At 54.4% G+C, this 17,678-nt stretch overlaps 1 protein-coding gene across 1 annotated transcript in view; it reads left to right on the plus strand.

The window, feature by feature from the left end:
- The window catches only part of ATOH8 (atonal bHLH transcription factor 8), a 32,017-nt gene extending 15,112 nt beyond the window's left edge, over positions 1-16,905 (plus strand). Inside the window, exon 3 of the mRNA XM_030311027.1 lies at positions 15,836-16,905. Coding sequence (XP_030166887.1) covers positions 15,836-15,841 — 6 coding nt within the window. The 3' untranslated portion in view covers positions 15,842-16,905. The remainder of the gene's footprint in view (positions 1-15,835) is intronic.
- The last annotated feature ends 773 nt before the right edge of the window (positions 16,906-17,678 follow it).

Genomic DNA, 17,678 nt, shown 5'->3' on the forward strand with positions numbered 1-17,678 from the left:
TTGGGAATGTAGAGACCCTTCCGAGAACCCCCCTCCCATTCTCCCGCCAGCTGCTCTTTGAGCCAGGGTGTCCCTCTGGAAATCTCTGCAGAAGCTCAATGACCCTTGGTCCAAGACACTGGAGAAAGGGTGTCTGTGTAGGTTGGGGGAGGGGTAGGTTGAACCCTACAGTTCTCTTCAGTTCTCTCTGGTGCTGTTGTGTAACTTTAAGACATATGAAAGCAGAACAGGGAGACCTTCAGGAAGACTGTGAAGTAGGCCAAGAATAGAGTTTTGTGGGGGAGAGTCCTGACATGGGCAAGACCTAGCTGTGTGGCCTTAGGCATGTCACTTAACCTCTCTGCTCCCCCATTCCCTCGTCTATAAAGTGAGAGCCCACATGCCTTCCTTGCCACCTTGCTGGAAGGATTCAACAGGTTGCCATATGAGAAGGGGCTGGCATTTTCTCTGGGAGTGCCAGAAAGGAAATCTCCGGAATTTATAGCAGTAAGGTAACAACTTCATATGGAACCCCAGGAAGGACTATCTCTGGAAGGGGCGGTGCCTGGGGTGGACGAAAGACTGACCAACCAAAAGGCAGATAAGAATGAATAGTTCTGAATGGGGGACCCCTCCCCTCTCCAGCACTTCAGCCCAAACCCCTGGTGTCACACCCATAAGGTGAACGTGCAGCCAACTCAGAAATCCCCTGGCTTTTCAAGTGCATGGACTCATACCAAAAAACATGCATAATGTTTGGTTGTGCACAAGTAATAGTGCTAATAAGCTGCCCCCTACGGTCATGCCGACCATGCAGTGAGTGCCCATTGTCTGCCGGGCACCTCACGTACGTTGTCTCTACCTCACGTTACACTAACCGCACAAGTTAGGACCTCCTTCCCCCTTGCACAGAGGGGAAACCGAGGCCAAGAGGAGGGCACTTGCCCAAGGCCACATGGCTAGCAAGCGATCGAGCCGTTTCCAGCCTGTGTCTCTTTGGTTCCAAACTCCATGCCCTCCCTTCAACTCTGGAGGCCTGCCGGGCCCCCAGGCTCACCCACTGCCCATTGGGGTGGCCTGCGCCCGGAGGGCCCCCAGAAAATGCCGGGTGCAGCGCCTTGCCCCGAGCAGCAGCTCTTATGTAAGCGGCCGGGCCGCAGCACGTGGAGGCTGCATTTAGCTGCAGGGAGCCAATAGCCCGCCGGTGGTGGCGCTGGGGGTGGCGCGGGGTGGGGTAGGCTGGGGGTGTCATCAGCCCCGCGCACCCCCAGCGCTGCACCGCCAGCGAGGCTTGACACCGGGTTAAGTCGCCTGGCGGCCTCTGGCTGCAGCTGGGAGCACGCCTGGTTCCCATTCGGGGCGCTGTGGTTTTGATTAGCTGTTCTGCGAGGCGGGCCTGGTGGCGAGTCCATGGGAGCTTCGCTGGAACAGAGGGTCCCCCGCCCGGCCGCCGCGGCCCCCCCTCCTGGCAGCCCCAGACTCCAGATGTTCCGAGCGCTCGCTGGGAAGGCCTGCTGGCGCCACGGAGGGCAGAGGGCAGGGAAAGCACGCGAGCTGGAAGCCCAAGCACTCAGTCACCGCAGGCCTTGGCAGCCCGCCCAGCCCTCTGCTGGCACATTCCCCAGCTCTCCCCTGGCCATCTGTTCCCAAAAAACCCTTTCAGAGCCTCATCATCACTCAGGATACAACAGCGCGAGCAGCTGGTTTGGAGGCAGAAGGGAAAACCGTGCAAAAGGTCCTTTGTGAGAGAGGAAACTCACTTATGAATAACAGGGCTGGACGCCGTAAAAGTTGGCGGCTGGAATTCTTGTTTCTCAGGCGCCGCCGTTTTCTCTTGACTTTTTATCTCTGGTTTTTATTTTGTTTCCCCTCGTTTTCTTTTTATGTTGTTTCTTCCTCTTCTTACACCACTTATGACTTTTCTTCTTCCTCTAAGGTGCCTGAAGACCACCTAATTAGTTCTCCTGGATGCTGCCAGAATCCTTTCCTTCTCAAAACTGTTAGAGTTGGAGGGAGTTGGAAGTGACTGTTTTCATAAAACCTGGGCGGGGTGGGGGGGGCGCAGGGGGGGTAGGGAAGGACAGACGGGAAAGAAGGTGCCTGGGAGGGCACGCTATGGGCAAGGCCCAGGCCATCAATGCTCAGGTCTTGGACGAGAGGCAGAAAGTCATAAACCCAGGCACAAAAGATGCCAGCGACGTCAGTGGGGCAGAGATAACACAGAGACCCTCGTCGGCTCATCAGAGAGCAACGTGGAGATGCTTTGGGAGAACAGTGGCATTCATAAACACCCTTGTGCTTGGGCCCCTCAGCTGATTGCAGTATGACATGAAGCCTTTTTAAAGAACTGGCTGTCCCAGAAGCTTCTGGGAGATGTGTGCCTGGAATCTGGGCACCTCTTGGGAGCAGTCACCCTGTGGTCTGTCCGGAGGCCACGGGTGGTGGGGCAGGGCCGGCAGCTGCGACACCAGCTTCCGGGAGGAAGCAAGATGGCAAGGCGTGGCCCGCCTTCCTCATACCCCTTGGAGCACCGATGTGGAGCTGAGACTCAGGCCCCAGGCTGCCAGGTGGAGGTGGGAAGAGGGATGCCTCCCAAGTGTCAGAGGGTGCTGATTTGATATGGGGGGGGGGGACACAGGTCAGGTCCAAGGGACTGGGGTCTCCCCTTTCCTTTCTCAATTCCCTGCACCCCTTTCCCACTGTCTGCCCCCACACAGCCCCAGCAGACCCAGAAGCTCCGGAACCCCTCACCGCAGCAGTGGGAAAAGTCTGTTGTCCTGTGGCTGTGGGTGGCTGGCTTCTTACAAGCCAAGGACTGTGGGTGTTGGAGGGCATCCGTGTGTCTCATCTACACTGTACCCAGGCCCCTGCATTTCATTCCTTTGCCCTCCTTTTCTCTCTCCTCCCCTCCCAGTTTTAGTTGGAGAGAGGCAGCTCCAGAAGGACCAAATATTTATGTTTATCACAATTTCAGGGCCATTAATCTCACCATCTGAAGGGCTCAGAGGGGGCTGAGATCTACCCTCCCTGCTTGGTGTCAGTGGGCAGGTGTCTGGGCCCCGGACTCTGAAGCCAGCCTCAGCTCTGCCCCGGGGCTGTGTGACTGGGTGGCCGTGTTCAAGTGTCCCGTCTGAAAGATGCCTAGCCTGCCTTCCGGATCTACTCAAGGATTGATGCACAAAGTACGTGAAGCTGTTTCGTGAACTCCTTCCTCTCTCCCATGTCCTCTGCCTGAGAAATTGGTCTTTGTGGGGCCAAAGGTGCGGGGGGGGGGGGGGGGCGGGCAAGGAGGAGTGACTGCTGGCCCCAGGCCTCTGGTTATAATGTAGAGTCAGCCCAATGACCAGAAGTTGCTTTCCAGCCCTGAGGCTTCCCTGCTCCCTGCTCAGCCTTGAACACTGTACCCAGCACAGCAGAAGGCCCGGATCAGAGGGGTGGCTGCAGGCCCCCGTTCCTCACCTGTCCTTGAACTGGTTCTCCCCTTTTATCTGCCCTAGCACACCAGAAAGCTGGTTCTAGGGGAAGATATCAATCCCTGCCTTCCTTGAGCTCCTAGTAAAAATATTTCTGAAGGGAGAAGTAGGGAGCCATTCCTTCCTTCAAGACCTTCCTGCCCTCCACCCAGAATTCACAGCCACCTGGGATCTGGCCCAGCTGCCCAACTGCTCCGGCTCTGTGGACCCCCACCTGAGCCCCTCCTAGCAGCTCAGCCAGAAGCCAGGTCTGACCACCTCACTCCCTGCTCGGGACCCTCAGGGGCTCCCCACAGGCCAAGAGTAGAGGCCATACTCCCTCGTAGGACACCTGACCCTCCCCCAAGTGACCTGGCTCCAGCCGGTCACTCCCTGTGTCCCAATTTACACTCTAGCAACAAGGAACTCCTCGCCCAAAGGGGCTATTTTTGGCCTCTGTGCTCATGTTGTTCCTTCTGCCTGGAATGCCCTTCTCCCCTGTCTGGCTGGCTAACTCCTGCTCATTCTGGAAGGCTCAGTTCCTCCTGGAAGACCTCCCTGACCCCTACCCCAGCCTCCTCCTCAGGGCCTCATAGCATGGCCACTCTACTTGCCTTTACCACAGGGGTGTGTATAGTCTAATTCAGGAGAGTGTCCTATGATATACTGTGAAGTAACGATGTAAGATGTTCTGTTATGTGACGTGCTGACGCCCATGTTATATTGTTACACTTTTAGCTGGTGTGTTACAGGATATATTATGTGATATTATAACCCCCACACTACACTACCTTACGGCGTACAGTGTTTATTTAGTGCCTGCTTCTCCAGTCAGACTGGGTGCCCTTTCATTTTTGCATCCCAGTTTCTGGTGCATAGTAGGCCCCCAAATAATGACACACCATTCCTTCAACTAATATCCACACAGCTGGGGCTGAGTATTCCTAGGCTGAAGGCAGAGACTTCTTTCTGTCTTCATCTCATGGCTACATAGTGGCTGCCACAGCACTGAGCACTTCATCCTCATGTTACATCCAAAGGCAGAACAGGGGCTTTGCTGGAGAGAGCCTTTCTCCTCATCAGTTCAGTCATCCTGCCCAGACATCCCCTACCTGTCCTAGAAGAAGGGGTGCTCCCCCTGAAAGTGAGAAAGACATCAGGATCTCTCAGTTGGGAGTGCAGTAGGCTCGTGACATGCAGCTACGTGACATCCCTGGAGCATTGGCCCTGATTTGTGACAGGGTGGTTTTCTTCTCAGTGGGGCTAACCGCTGTCCTAACCTTAACCACAGTGCCAGAACCCCGCCTCCGTGAGCTTGCTCCCTCTTCACCATGGCTCCGTAAAGTGAGTGCCAATAGCTCCATTTTCAGTTGACGACACTAAGGTTAAAAGAACCTGGGTGACCAGGCTAGGCCACTAGTGACCATGTACCTCTCTGCACTGTGCTTTACATTTTGCAGAGCCCTCTCATGCCTGTTACTCACTTAACTCCTATAGCAACCTCTGGAGACGCACATTTCTTCCTTCCTTCCTTCCTTCCTTCCTTCCTTCCTTCCTTCCTTCCTTCCTAGAGAGTGGGGGAGGGGCAGCGACAAGGAAACAGAGGATCTGCAGCGGGCTCTGCGCCCACAGCAGAGAGCATGATGTGGGGCTCAAACTCACCAACCGCGAGATCATGACTTGAGCCAAAGTCGGATGCCTAACTGACTGAGCCACCCAGACCTCCCCGAGACACATATTTCTAACCATGGCAGCTAGATGGGGAGGCTGGGACCCAGAGGTGAAGTCACCCAGGTCACACAGCTGGGCAGGCCAGGTGGGGTAAGGCAGGCTCCTCAGCCCCATGACACAGGTGCTCCTGAATCTAGACCGTCTCTGTCCTCTGCTGCTCCCAAGGTGGGTATGAGCTGCAGAGAGTGTCTGGCAGTGAAAGGTCCAGGACTGGGAGATGTGGGTCTGAGTCTCAGCCCAGCCACTCATGGGCTTTGTGACCTCAGGGTCTTGCCTTCTCTATGCTCTGCTCCTCCTAAAACACGGATGGAAATGGCCACAGGTGAGCAGGCTTCAAGGAGACAATGGCTGAGAAAGGGCTTTGTCAGCTGGAAATGCTGTGTGGTCAGAGAGGTTCCACGTCCATCAGGGCACTGGGCAGAGGGGCCCCAGTGTCCCCTCCCCACCCAGTGATTTAGAGAATGGATATCAGACTGGGCTGGCCACAGAGGACTTGATTGCATCGCCGCGCAGAGGACACCCCGTCCATCCTGCGCGCACACACACGCACGGGTGTCCCGCTGGGTCGGTCTCTAGGCACCGTCTGTCAGGATCAGATGGGGGGCCTCCTACATGGTAGGTTGAATTCCCGTCCAGGTGGGTAGAGGTGTTGCTGAGAATCACCCCACCCAGTCCGTGGCAGTGGTGCTCTCCTGCCCCCGCAGCCCCACCTGCACGCACACATGGGACATGGGTGGGCAGCCGGTGTGGTGACTAGCAAAGGTTGGCCCACTTTGGCCCACTCACCCCCTCAGCCTATCCACACAGTGATTCTTACTTGTTCAGTCTCTTGAGTTAACAGGAGCAGTAAAAGATGAAGAAAGCGTGAGGGTCCTGCACATTTGTTTAAGAATAAATACTTTGGAATGTCCACTGTGCGGCAGACATTGTTCTGGGTGCCGGGTCACGTTGGAGAACAAAACAAACAAAGGCCCCACCCCTTGGAGGGCAGGGCTAAATGACACAAGGGCCAAGCATAAAAGCTCATAGGGGAGCCCTGGAGGGGCCTTCTTCAGAGCCCACGGCCCTTAATCTGTGCACAGTTCTGACAAGCTGGACTCCCTGGTGTCTCAGATCAGAGCAGCTGAGCAGAAATAACCTATTGAAGTGGTAACCTGGAGCAGGTGCAGGGACAGCGCCCAGAGTCACGGCCAGCGGTCTGACGGTGTGGGAGGAAACAGAAAAACAAAGAGAGCAGTGCCAGAGGCTCAGAAGAGCCAAGAGGCTTGGAGCCGTTTAGTGTCTGGGTAAAGGGCCCCCGAGGCCTCGAGGACCTGTGGAGTCTTCTCTGGCCCGATGTTTCTGGGCTTGACCTTGGGTTGTCAAGAGGAAGCTAAAGTACATCCAGTAACATCGGGCTGAGAATGCAGGGAAGTGCATCAATTATTAGGAAAGGACCTGTCCAAGCTGTTTTGGCACAGAAAACACGAGGCTTCCTTTCTCTGGGGAAGTCTGCTTCTGTGCAAGAGCTGGTTCTAGGATGTCAGTGCGGGGAGGGCAGGGCTCCATGTCTGTTTTGCTGTTTGCAGCATCCCCAGTGCCTCAAAGGGAGCCTGGCATGGTCTAAACGCTCCGTAGATGTTTGCCGAAAGAACGGACGAGTGGAAGCCATAGGAAAGGAGGGGTTTCCAGTTGTCTTCCCCAGGATCTAATAGGCAGCTCCTCTGTGCCCAGTACTGGGTGGGACCCTGGCAGTCTGAGGTGGAGACACAGTCCTGCCTTGAGGAGCTAACGGGCCAATGGAAGGGAGACACAGATGCACACACGTGTGCTCTGGCACGTGACTGCCTAGTGCCGAGTGCTTCGCGGGGCCGCCACTGTGCTCTTGAGTCCTCCCTACAACCTCCTGCAGTAGATTACTATTATTACCATTTTATAGGTGAAGAAACTGAGGTACAGAGAGGTTAAGGAACGTGCCCAAGGTCACACAGCTGGTAGAATGAGGAAGTCAGGATTCAAACAGAGGCCGTGTGGTGCCACGGCTGGCACATTCAGCCACCGCGCCGTGTTGCCTGTCAGTAGGTGTGCGTGTGCACACGCATGTGGGTAAAATAATCGTTTCTCGTCCAGTCTCGGCCTTTCCCTTATGCGGCTGGGAGCTACTTTTGTGGTGTCACTGATGGACAGGGTGGCAGTGAGTAAAGAGCCCTGATCAAAGATGTCCCCCACCGTGCCTCCGCAATCTGGCTGTGAGAGGCCCAGGGATGATGAGAAGGGGTAGGGGTGGTGTTTTTCTCACCTTAAAACTGCATTGCACGCTGTTTTGGGGGAAGTCATTTGATTGTTTGGGCTCTCCAGGGGCTCCATGACCACATGTTATTGCCCCGCTGGTCCTGAAATATCCACAGCTAGACTCCTTCCTGGAGGTCTCCTGGAGAGATACATCGTGATCTTTGCAAAGGCGCGCTGGCCAGCATTTGGGCGTGAATTGGCTTGTCTGCTTGGTTCCCCATCACCCCTGCTGTCAGTTGCAGTAAGGATCGGGGGGGGGGGGGGGGGGGAGGCACTGAAAGATGCAGGGCAGTGATGGCCAGCGATCCCCAGCTGGGGAAGAAGCAGGTCTGACAGGGATCTGTCAGCACTGCGGTTAGGTGTGTGTATGTATGTGCATAGCGGGGGTGGGGGTGGGGGTGGGGTGAGGGGCATGGGTCAGGGCTCACCGGGAAGCTGCCAGGGAGCAGGGCCTTCCTCACCTGGCTGGGCCACCTGTCTGCCCAGCTGTTTGCTCCCCTCCAGCCTGAGTGCCTCCCCTGGCTATGGGGCAAGGTCACGGGCTCCTTGAGCTCCTGGGGTCTGGAAGAGCAGTGTGTAGCCGAGTGGAATTGGCTGGACAACATCACAGAATGGGAAGCAGATGGGAAGCTGCAGCAGCTGGGCCTCAGGCCTCTCTCGGGCCAGCTCGACCCTCCCAGTGCTCTGTGCTCTGGGTGGGGTGGGGTGGGGGCCAAGAAAGACAGACAGGCTGATGGACGGGGAGATATAAACAAAGGAGAGGCCAAGAGAAAGTTGGCACAGAGACACATAGGCAAAGCATGGAGAAAGAAAGTGAGAGACTGGCAGCCAGAGAGAGCGGCCTGTAGCCCAAGAAGGCGTCAGCGTGGCGGGGGCCGCGGCTCTCCCTGGCCATCCCCTGCAGGCTCAGTGGGCTCCTTCTGGGTTCTGGCCCTGGCTCTGGGAATGCCAGGCCTCCCACTGCCAGCCACCTTTCCCTTAGGCTCAAAGGACAAAGACGGAGATTTTCTTAGAACCAAGGAAGGTGGCAGCCGGGTGGATGGCCTGGGGACTCACCAGCCCGCTTGCCAGTGAAGAAGCTGAGCTGTCCAGAGGTCAGGGGGTCTGCCTTGCTCTGCTGCATCTTAGCAGCGTGACCCAGGCCAGTCAGGAAACCGGACCGGCCTCCATTTCCTCATCTGCAAAATGGGAGCAGAGATGGCCACCTCCCAGGGAGTGTGTAAGACAGCACATGCAAAGGAGGGCAGCGTGGTGCCCGGCACGAGGCAGTAGATGGTAGCTCTGAGTGCCGATTCACTCACTTCTGGCCTTAGGCCTGGGAGGACAGCGGTGGACAGGACGACGCGACCCCCTCCTTCCCTCGGGAGCTCGCACTCGAGGTATGTGGGGTGAGCGAGGGGATGATGATGGCAATCGTACCAACAATAATTCGTGGCACGGAGGGGTGTGGGAGTCCACATACGGTGCCTCGGGAGTGCAGAGGAGAGGCACGTTTTTCTCAGCCTGCAGTGGAGGTGGGGCCTGGGGGGTGAAGAGACTGGACTCGAGTTAGCCCCGATTATCCTGGACCGGGAGACAGCAGGGACCCAGCCACAAAACCCCGCCCTCCTGGAGTTTATGGTCCAGCCGGCGGGAGTAACTCCAAGTAAAGCTTCAGGGCAGCGTGGGGTGTGTGGACTGTGCTCTCACAATGCTTGCCCAGCATACCTGGACCCGGTTCTGCGGCTGGCGTCTTAGCACAGGAGGGGGCCCCAGGGTTACCTGCTCTCATCCTCAATGTTGTCTGATGAGGGGGTTCATTCTTCCCGGTAGGACAGTTCTTCTGTATGTCACTGACTGACTGAAGTTTGGTCGTCTCCACTGGCCTCAGTCAATGGGGGGCTTAGACTGCTGGACCCACCCATGCTCCCACCTGGGGGGCTGGGGCCCGCAGGGCAGGGGAGCCTCTTAGCTGCCCAGGCAGCTGTCTGCACACTAGCCTAGAGCCCCTGGCCACCTCAGCCGCTCCTCTAGTGAGGAGCGAACACAAGGGACACCGGGCGAATCAATGGCATGTACCAGCAGCAGTGGTTTTCAGTCTCACCCTGGAGTTACATTGTCAGCTGCCCCAGGGCAGGGACTCTAACCCCGTGCCTGTCACAGAGCTGGCACCCAGTAGGGACTGAGTACATCTTTGATGAGTAAATGAATTCTCCCAATTCATGGTCCCCAGGCGGATTCTCCTGGCCCACAAGGGGCTCTGGCCGTAACTTTGCAAATCTTAGATGGCTGGGACCTCAGAGGGCCCTCCCGGCCCGGACACAGTGGGATCCTTGATTCACACCATGTTCCCGCCCTCAGAAAATAGCAGCCAACTCCAACTGCTCATAAATTTCCTGCCTGTCACCCCTGGCGCCCAGGCCAGGCGGGGCGGGAGGCGCTGGGGGTGGGCTGGTCCATACCTGCTTCCAGTTCCCTGGGAAGTTGGGAGGCCAGAAGCCCAGGCCTGTGCTTGTGCCCAGAATAACCTCAGCACAGCCTGGCCCGTGGAGATGTGAAAACACATCTGCCAAATGCAAAGGTGTACAGGCTGGGGTGTTGGAGAAAACAAACACCCGCAGTTTACACAACATAACTCCACTTTCATAAACTGCTATATAGGTGCCAAGCATACTTAAATAATAAAAATCTTAAAATACAAGTAAACAAATAAACACCCAGACAAACAAAAAAAAATACTATATAGGTAGGTCTAAGCATAAAAATATATGGAACAATAAGTCACCCAAGGCTATCAGTGGTTTGCTCCTAGTGGGGAGACTGAGGTGATTGAAATGTTGTTTCTTCTGTTCACTCTTCTGTATTGTCTAGTTTTTCTATAATTAACATGTCCTACCTGTGTAATGTTTTTAAAAACTTAACTGCTTTATTGAGATCATATATAGTTCACCTGTTTAAAGTGTCCACTTCAGGGTCGCGTGGGTGGCTCAGCTGGTTAAGCGTCCCACCCTTGCTTTTGGCTCAGGTCATGATCTCACAGTTGGGAGTTTGAGCCCCACATCAGGCTCTGTGCTGATGGTGCGGAGCCTCCTTGGGATTCTCTCTCTTTCCCTCTCTCTCTGCCCCTCCCCTGCTTTGTGTGCACCCTCGCGTGCTCTCTCTCTCTCAAAATAAATAAATAAATTTAACAACAAAAAAAATTACTTAAAAAAAAATGTGTCCACTTCAGTGGTTTTTAGTATTTTCACACCTATGTGCAGCCATTACCACAATTTTAGAACTTTTGTATCAGGCAAAAAAAAAAAAACAACAACAACAAAAACCCCTGTATGCTTTAGCTATTTCTTCCTACCCCACGGTCTTCGCTGTCCCTCAGTCCTAGCCTACTCTGTGGATTTTCCCATTCTGGACAGTTCGTGTAAATGGAATCCTGTGACACATGGTCTTCGGTGCCTGGCTTCTTTCACTCAGCGTACTCTTCTCAGGGTTCATCCATGTTCTGGAAATGTGTTAGAGCTTCATTTCTTTTTGTGGCTGAATAATATTCCCTGGCATGGATACACCACACTTTGGTTATCCATTCATGAGGCAAGAGACATGCCTTATGTGATTTTAGAAGTTGTGTCTACATTTTTAAAAACAATCCATTGAAAGCAAATTGGTCAAGATGACACAAACTTACTTTGAGACTTTTCAGCCTGTGATGGCTTTTTATGTTTCTAAACACCCATTAGTCAAACCGAGGACTCAGCTTTTTCCAGGAACGTGAGCCAGCACCTTCCAGTGTTCCCACTGTGTGCCAGGCCCTGCTGGGGGGGGGGGGTGGGCACCGCTCCATTGTCTCACTGATGCTTGGCAACTGGAAGGTGAGTACTGTTACTAGGTTCACTATAAAGATGAGGAAACTGAGGCATAGAGAGATGAACTCACTTGCCCAGAGCCCCATAGCCTGCTGACTTTGGGGCCAAGGTGAACGCCAACATTCTGCATTTAGAACCAAACACAGAAACCCCTTTCCAGCCCAAACGTGGATGTACTTAAAAGTGAAAGAAAAAATAATACCTAATAGCATGGGTCTTGAAAAATACTTTTCCCACGTCCTCTCTGCTTGTCTTTTGTATTTAAAAAAAAATTTTTTTTAAATGTTTATTCATTTGAGAGAGAGAGAGAGAGACAGTGCGATCAGGGGCAGGACAGGGAGAGAGGGAGACACAGAGTCCGAAGCAAGCTCCAGGCTCTGAGCCATTAGCACAGGGCCTGACACGGGGCTCGAACTCATGAACTGTGAGATCATGACCTGAGCCAAAGTCGGACGCTCAGCCAACCAACTGAGCCACCCAGGCGCCTCTTGTGTTTTTGTTTTAAACTAACATCTGAAACCTGACTATTCTTTTTAGGACAAACTAATGAAAAAAAAAGTGATTTCCGTTCCATTAGATGTCTTTTTCTGCATGTAGAAGGCTGTATCCAAATTGCTAAAATGTAAAAAAAAAAAAAAGTATAATTTAAAAATAATGAAAAATGGTTAAGTAGGTAACATGGACTGAAAATGAATTTAAAAGGTAAAATACCTTAGAAAGCAGACACAGTCATTTTTAAATGCCCCTAAAATGGTAAAATTGCCCTGCAATACACAGAAGTGATCAAAAGAGGAAACCAATCCACCTAAAGCCAGAGACAGACTTGGTAAGCAGAGGACATAGAGTCAGAATAAAAAACTGGAGGTGAACAAAAACAAAAAATGATGCAGAATTGTTCCAGGATTCACAACAATTACCCCAAGTTTCCGTAAAGCATAGGCATATTTTCAAAAATGCGAAGTTACATTTGAAACAGGAAACATACTCCATGGTATATAAAAGCTATGGTGAATAAAATGCCTGTGACTGGAAATATTTATTCACGTGTTCAACAAATATTTATCAAGATGCTAGTATGTGTCCAGACTGTTCTATGCTCTCGGGCTACGTCAGGGAACAAAACAGACCATGTCCCTGTCCTTGTGGAGCTGATGTTCTGACCACAAATGATGTTCTGACCACAAATGAACAGATTAAGAAAAATGATTTCTAAATGTGATAGACTCAGCCACTTTGCCACTCTGACCGAATCACCTCCAACAGACTCAGCACGTCAGACCGCGGAAAGGGACCTGGGAGGCCATCTTGCCTAGTCATGTTCAAAGTTTATTTTCACTGCAGAACCTGTTTATTTTTTTTTTAATTTTTTTTTCAACGTTTATTTATCTTTGGGACAGAGAGAGACAGAGCATGAACGGGGGAGGAGCAGAGAGAGAGGGAGACACAGAATCGGAAACAGGCTCCAGGCTCTGAGCCATCAGCCCAGAGCCTGACGCGGGGCTCGAACTCCCGGACCGCGAGATCGTGACCTGGCTGAAGTCGGACGCTTAACCGACTGCGCCACCCAGGCGCCCCAGCAGAACCTGTTTAAAGGGCATCTTCTGTGGTAAGGGGCTGGGATGTAGGAGACTTCTGTGAGCAGTGAGCCAAGAGCCTTTCCCCTCTGTACCCAGAGCCTTGGCGCAAAGAGGAAACACCACCTATAAATCCCAGAGCTGGATGGGGTTCGGGAGGCCTTCTCAGGCTGTGCTTCTATATGAGGTGACATAGGATGTTGCCACCAGTTTCATGAGAAGGGGTCTGTAGTACGGTTGCCAAAGTTGGGGGTATTTGCCAGCCCTCTCTGTCGCATTTGTAATTATGTGCCTGTAATTAATACACACACACATACACCCTGCCCCTTCTGAAGGGGCATCCATGGGTTTGTCTCCTAACCCCTCAGCCACAGCTGATCTGTGGAGGAAATCTGATTGAGGCTGGACCACCGGCTGCCTCCACTGGGACATTTGAGTTGGGGCGCTGAGAGACTGGGCCAGCTGGTAGGCAGGAAGGAAGCAGATACTTGATGTGGCCGAGTGCTGCTTCTGGGAGGCACCTAGAGGGAAGGGCCACAGATTGACTCAGGGTGCAGTTGTGATCACAGGATCATAGGAGTTCAGAAAACAACGAGTGAATAAAGTCTTGTGAATTTCTTCATTGCAGGACTTTTCAGTCCTTTAATACGCTAATATATGTAGTGACTTTCCAAGGTGGGGTCAAGGTCTAAAATGTTTCCCAGACTCCCAGATGGGATAACCTCACCTGCCTAATGTTCGTACCCTTTAGGGGGAGTGCAAATCCATGTGTGTGCTGTACAAGTGAAGGAATTAAGCACAGAGAGGGAGAGTGAGTTCCCCAAAGTCACAAAGCTGGTTAATCACAGAGGAGGTCCTGGCACCCAAGGCCTCCCGGTGTTCTTCCCACCACGCCCCATTTGACATAAGACTTCCACGTATGGATGATACGTGTGCTGGGATTCCTGTACCGAGGTGGGCGGTGGGAACACAGGTCCAGTGTAGACACCAGGGAAAGGGTGGGAGCAAGAACTGAAGGTCAGGCTTTGGCGAGAAGAACCTGGCTTCCTTGCTCTTGGGTGGTAGTCATGGCTTCCGCAGGGCCTGAGGGCCAGTAGCGAGCCCGGGCAGGGCCCTGGCGCCTTGACCGAGTAGCCAGTGGGACAGCTCCGGCCCGCCTGCCCAGCCAGCTTTCTGCGCCGAACCCCCAGACCGCAGGCCGGCTGGACAGAGAGGAACTCTGGGCCCTTCTCCGCAGGGCCCGCCCAGGCAGCCAGCGACTGGCTGACGCGGGCTGTAAATCACCCCGTGGACCACAGACCCTGTGCCATCCCCACGGGTTTCCTTTCCGCCTCTTAATCCTCCTCCTCAGACTCGGTAACAAAAAGCAGATTCCTGCTGGGGCCAGCCACGCACCGCACTGTGGGCTCGGAGGATGTGAGCCGGGACTCACCCCATCAAGATGCTCCCTCTTCTTTCCTTTCTCCCTTCTCAGCCTCTGTTAGCTAGGGGACGCCCCCTCCTCCTGGCCCAGCTCTCGCCCTCCTCGGACCCCACTTCCAGCCTTACCCCAGCCTCGCACCCTGGCCGCTGGCCAAGCCCGGCGCCCCAGGCCTGCGAGGCTCACCGGGGCCTGTGGTTGGCAGGCCCTCCAGGCTGTGGTTTGGCCTCATCCCGGCTCCCCAAGCCTCCGGTTCAGCAGAAGCAGCTTCTCTGTGGTAGAACAAACATTGTCGATCCGCATTCGAATCCTGATGGCCGCCAGCTTCCAGCGCCCCCTCTCCACCGGCGATGGCTCACCTCTGAGATGAGGGTGCGGAGAAAGCCCCCCTGGCATGGTGGAGATGCCTGACAGATGTTTTGCTTCAAAAACGAGTACTTAGCTGTTTGTTCAGGGTTGTTGCAAGAATCCCAGAGAAGCGGTATTTGGAGCTGCTTTCGTAGGAGTGTGCTGTGCCAGGTTAGGGCACTGCTGTTGCTCTTTGGCGTGTTTGGGTAGACTTGGAGGCCTCGCAGGACCTCCCCCACCCCCCACAGTGCTGACCTCCCCCAGAACCTGAAGTCCCAGCAGCTCCTGTGACCTTTCCCTGTCTCCTGTCCCTGGTAGCAAGTCACACCCTGCGGTCAGTTTTCTCATGAGCGACACCGGGTTCAGCTGCCAGAGTGAGGGTTCCAAAGGTCAGGACTGCGAGGCGCGCACGATGGACGGTGCAACCTAGTGGTTTTCAAACTAGGCTCCTGCGCACCCTGGGTTCTCAGAGATGTCCCAGGCCTCCCGTTGGAGGGAATGCACCCTGTGACCCCCTCTCCCTGTGTCCTCCCTACCAGAGGGAGGCAAACACTGCAACACACCAGACCGTGTTTATCTGTTTTCTGTGTTAGGGTTTCACGGGTTAGACTTCATTTCTGCTGCTTAAAAGAAAGTTTGAAAATTATTGACCTGCTCTAGCTGTGTCAGGAGAACACTGAGGCCCAGAGGAGTTAAGTGACTTGTCTCAGGTCACCCACCTGGTGGGGTGGATGGACAGCACCTAGAGGAGGCCCCTGGACTCCTGGTATAGTGCTCTTGTCTGAACAGTGTAGGGAAAAGGGGCTGCGGGTGGTCATTCCTGTGGGGGGGGGGGCAGACCTGACTCACATGCCTCAGAGGTGTGACCCGGAGGACTGTGTTATCAGCACCAGGTGTCCCTGAGCTCCCCTCTAACCCCTGCAGCCCTGCCCACATCCCCAAAGCGGCCAAGTCAGCAATGGCTCTGAAATGCAGAGTGAGGAGTAAGGGGACAGTGTGGGCTCTGGAGGCAGCCGGTTCTGGGTCCAGATGCCGGCTCCATCACTTACTGAACCCCTCAGGATGCAGTCCCCTGCCTGAGCCACACAGGTCCCTCTCGGGGCAGGAGCCAGCAAGGATCAAGAGAGAGGAGGTGCTGGGGTGCCAGCTCCTGGGATCAGCTGGCCTTTAGGAAAGAGTCAGGAGAGTCAAGTTTTTCTGATGGTTGGTTGTTTCTTTCAGGAGTGACTGGCCCCGGTCTAGACCAAGGATGCTTCCGTGGGCCCTCGTTCTGGTCAAGCCCGAGGAGAAGGTGAGCTCTCCAAGTCCAGCCTTGTCTTCTCCAGGATTCCACCAGATGCTCAGACCACTGCCTCTCAGGGTGGGGCAGGGGCACACCTGCCTCCCTCTTGCCCTCCTGTCCCCCCTCAGCCACTCTGGTGACTCTGCACTTTGCCCTCAGCCTGGTGGGGAGGGGAGAGCAAAGCCTCCCCCTTGCCCAGGGCCTGAGGCCCCTGTCTGGCTGCAGAAATTCGTTGCCAAAGATTCCACAGAGACACTGAAGAAATGGTGGTGACAAAACCCCACGGCAAAAAGCCACCCCATTGCTCTAGGACTTTTGCTCCTCCTGTTGCCCGACTTCCATCTCAAGCCAAAGACGAGTCAGCGATCCCACAGGAAACTCATGGAAGGGATGGACATTTGGTGACCATTGGAAGCACTCAACCCTCTGACCTGGCACTCTCTTTCTACGCTGGGTCCTAAGCTGGCTGGGTACAAGATAAGCCTTCTGGGGGCTGTGAGAGGGGGCTGGGGGTGCTTATATGGAGTGGGATGTGAGATCCTGGCCCTCTTCTCTCCTTCCCACTGGCTGCCTAGGCCTCTGTCCCTGATTGTCAGTGTTCTGGTCCAGGCTTCTTGGGCCCTGAGCATCATGGCAAGGGAGTAAGGGGGAAAAGAAACGAATTTGACCACCCTGTACCCCACCCCAGGGTCTTGTCCCCCAAGGTGACCAGCCTAAAGGGTCTTTGCTCCCCAGCCAGCCCAGCCAGCCACTCCTTGCCCATGGCCCACCCTCCTGGCTGGGAAAACAAGATGGTGCCCTGCATGAAGGCCAGTAGTCTGTTCCCAGTTATGCAGGGGGTGGGCAGAGGGAAGGAAGGGACCAGGGAAATGGGCCAGTAAGGTGGCGAGGGGCATGTTCAAAGGCAAGGCCTATTCCTTCCTTGTGCTCAAAAGGCCAAAGCTGTTCACATCTGTGCTCAACCATCTGCTTCAAATTGAAGTAAAAGCCCAAACATGTAAAGAAAACACTTGCTCGTGTTGAATGGACTCTGTGGGCGACCAGGACTTTGGCTGGTCAGTTAAGGGGGAGTTGTGGGAGGAGGGGAGAGGCTGGTGTCGGCCTAGAAGTTTGGCATGTGAGTGTGTGTGTGTGTGTGTGTGTATGTGTGTGTGTGTCAGGGTGTAGGGAGCCCTCACCATGACCTCAAATCTGGACTAGTGACCAGGAGGCCTGGTCAGAAACATGTGAGGAGCTCTTTCCACTTCATACCTCACTTAATCCATTCCACAAGTTTATGAGGTGGGAACTGTCATTTTAATCCCATTTTACAGATGAAGAAATAAGGCCCCAAGGAGACAGTGATGGATCTGGCCCTCAAATCAGGGTGATCTCATGCCAAATCCTGTGCTCTTACCCCCTTTCTGGCCCCATAGTCCAGTCCCAGCCCAAAGTCTTTGTGTGGCCTTGTCACATCACTTCACCTCAGTGGGCATTTGGGGGTGGGGAAGAGGTCATAAGATAAGAATGGGGAGAGGACTCTCAGGGGCAGGGCTGCCCAGGGAGATGGGAGGGGATGAGGAAAGGAGCTATGCTCCTGCAGGGTGCACATTTGTCCCTTGGTTCAGCCCAGCCACGCCGTCTCTGTCTGCTCCCTCGGATCCTGGACCGGGTCCTGAATGTCTGCAGGTGCAGCTGACTGACAGGAGCCTCCTCCCCCTGCACTAGTGTTTCCCAGGCACGGCCCTTTGCCAAGAACCAGGTTGTTGGACAGGTCCTGGATCTGGGACAGAAGTAGGGGAC

This window comes from Lynx canadensis, chromosome A3 (genome assembly GCF_007474595.2).
Source record: "Lynx canadensis isolate LIC74 chromosome A3, mLynCan4.pri.v2, whole genome shotgun sequence".
NCBI lineage: Eukaryota > Metazoa > Chordata > Mammalia > Carnivora > Felidae > Lynx > Lynx canadensis.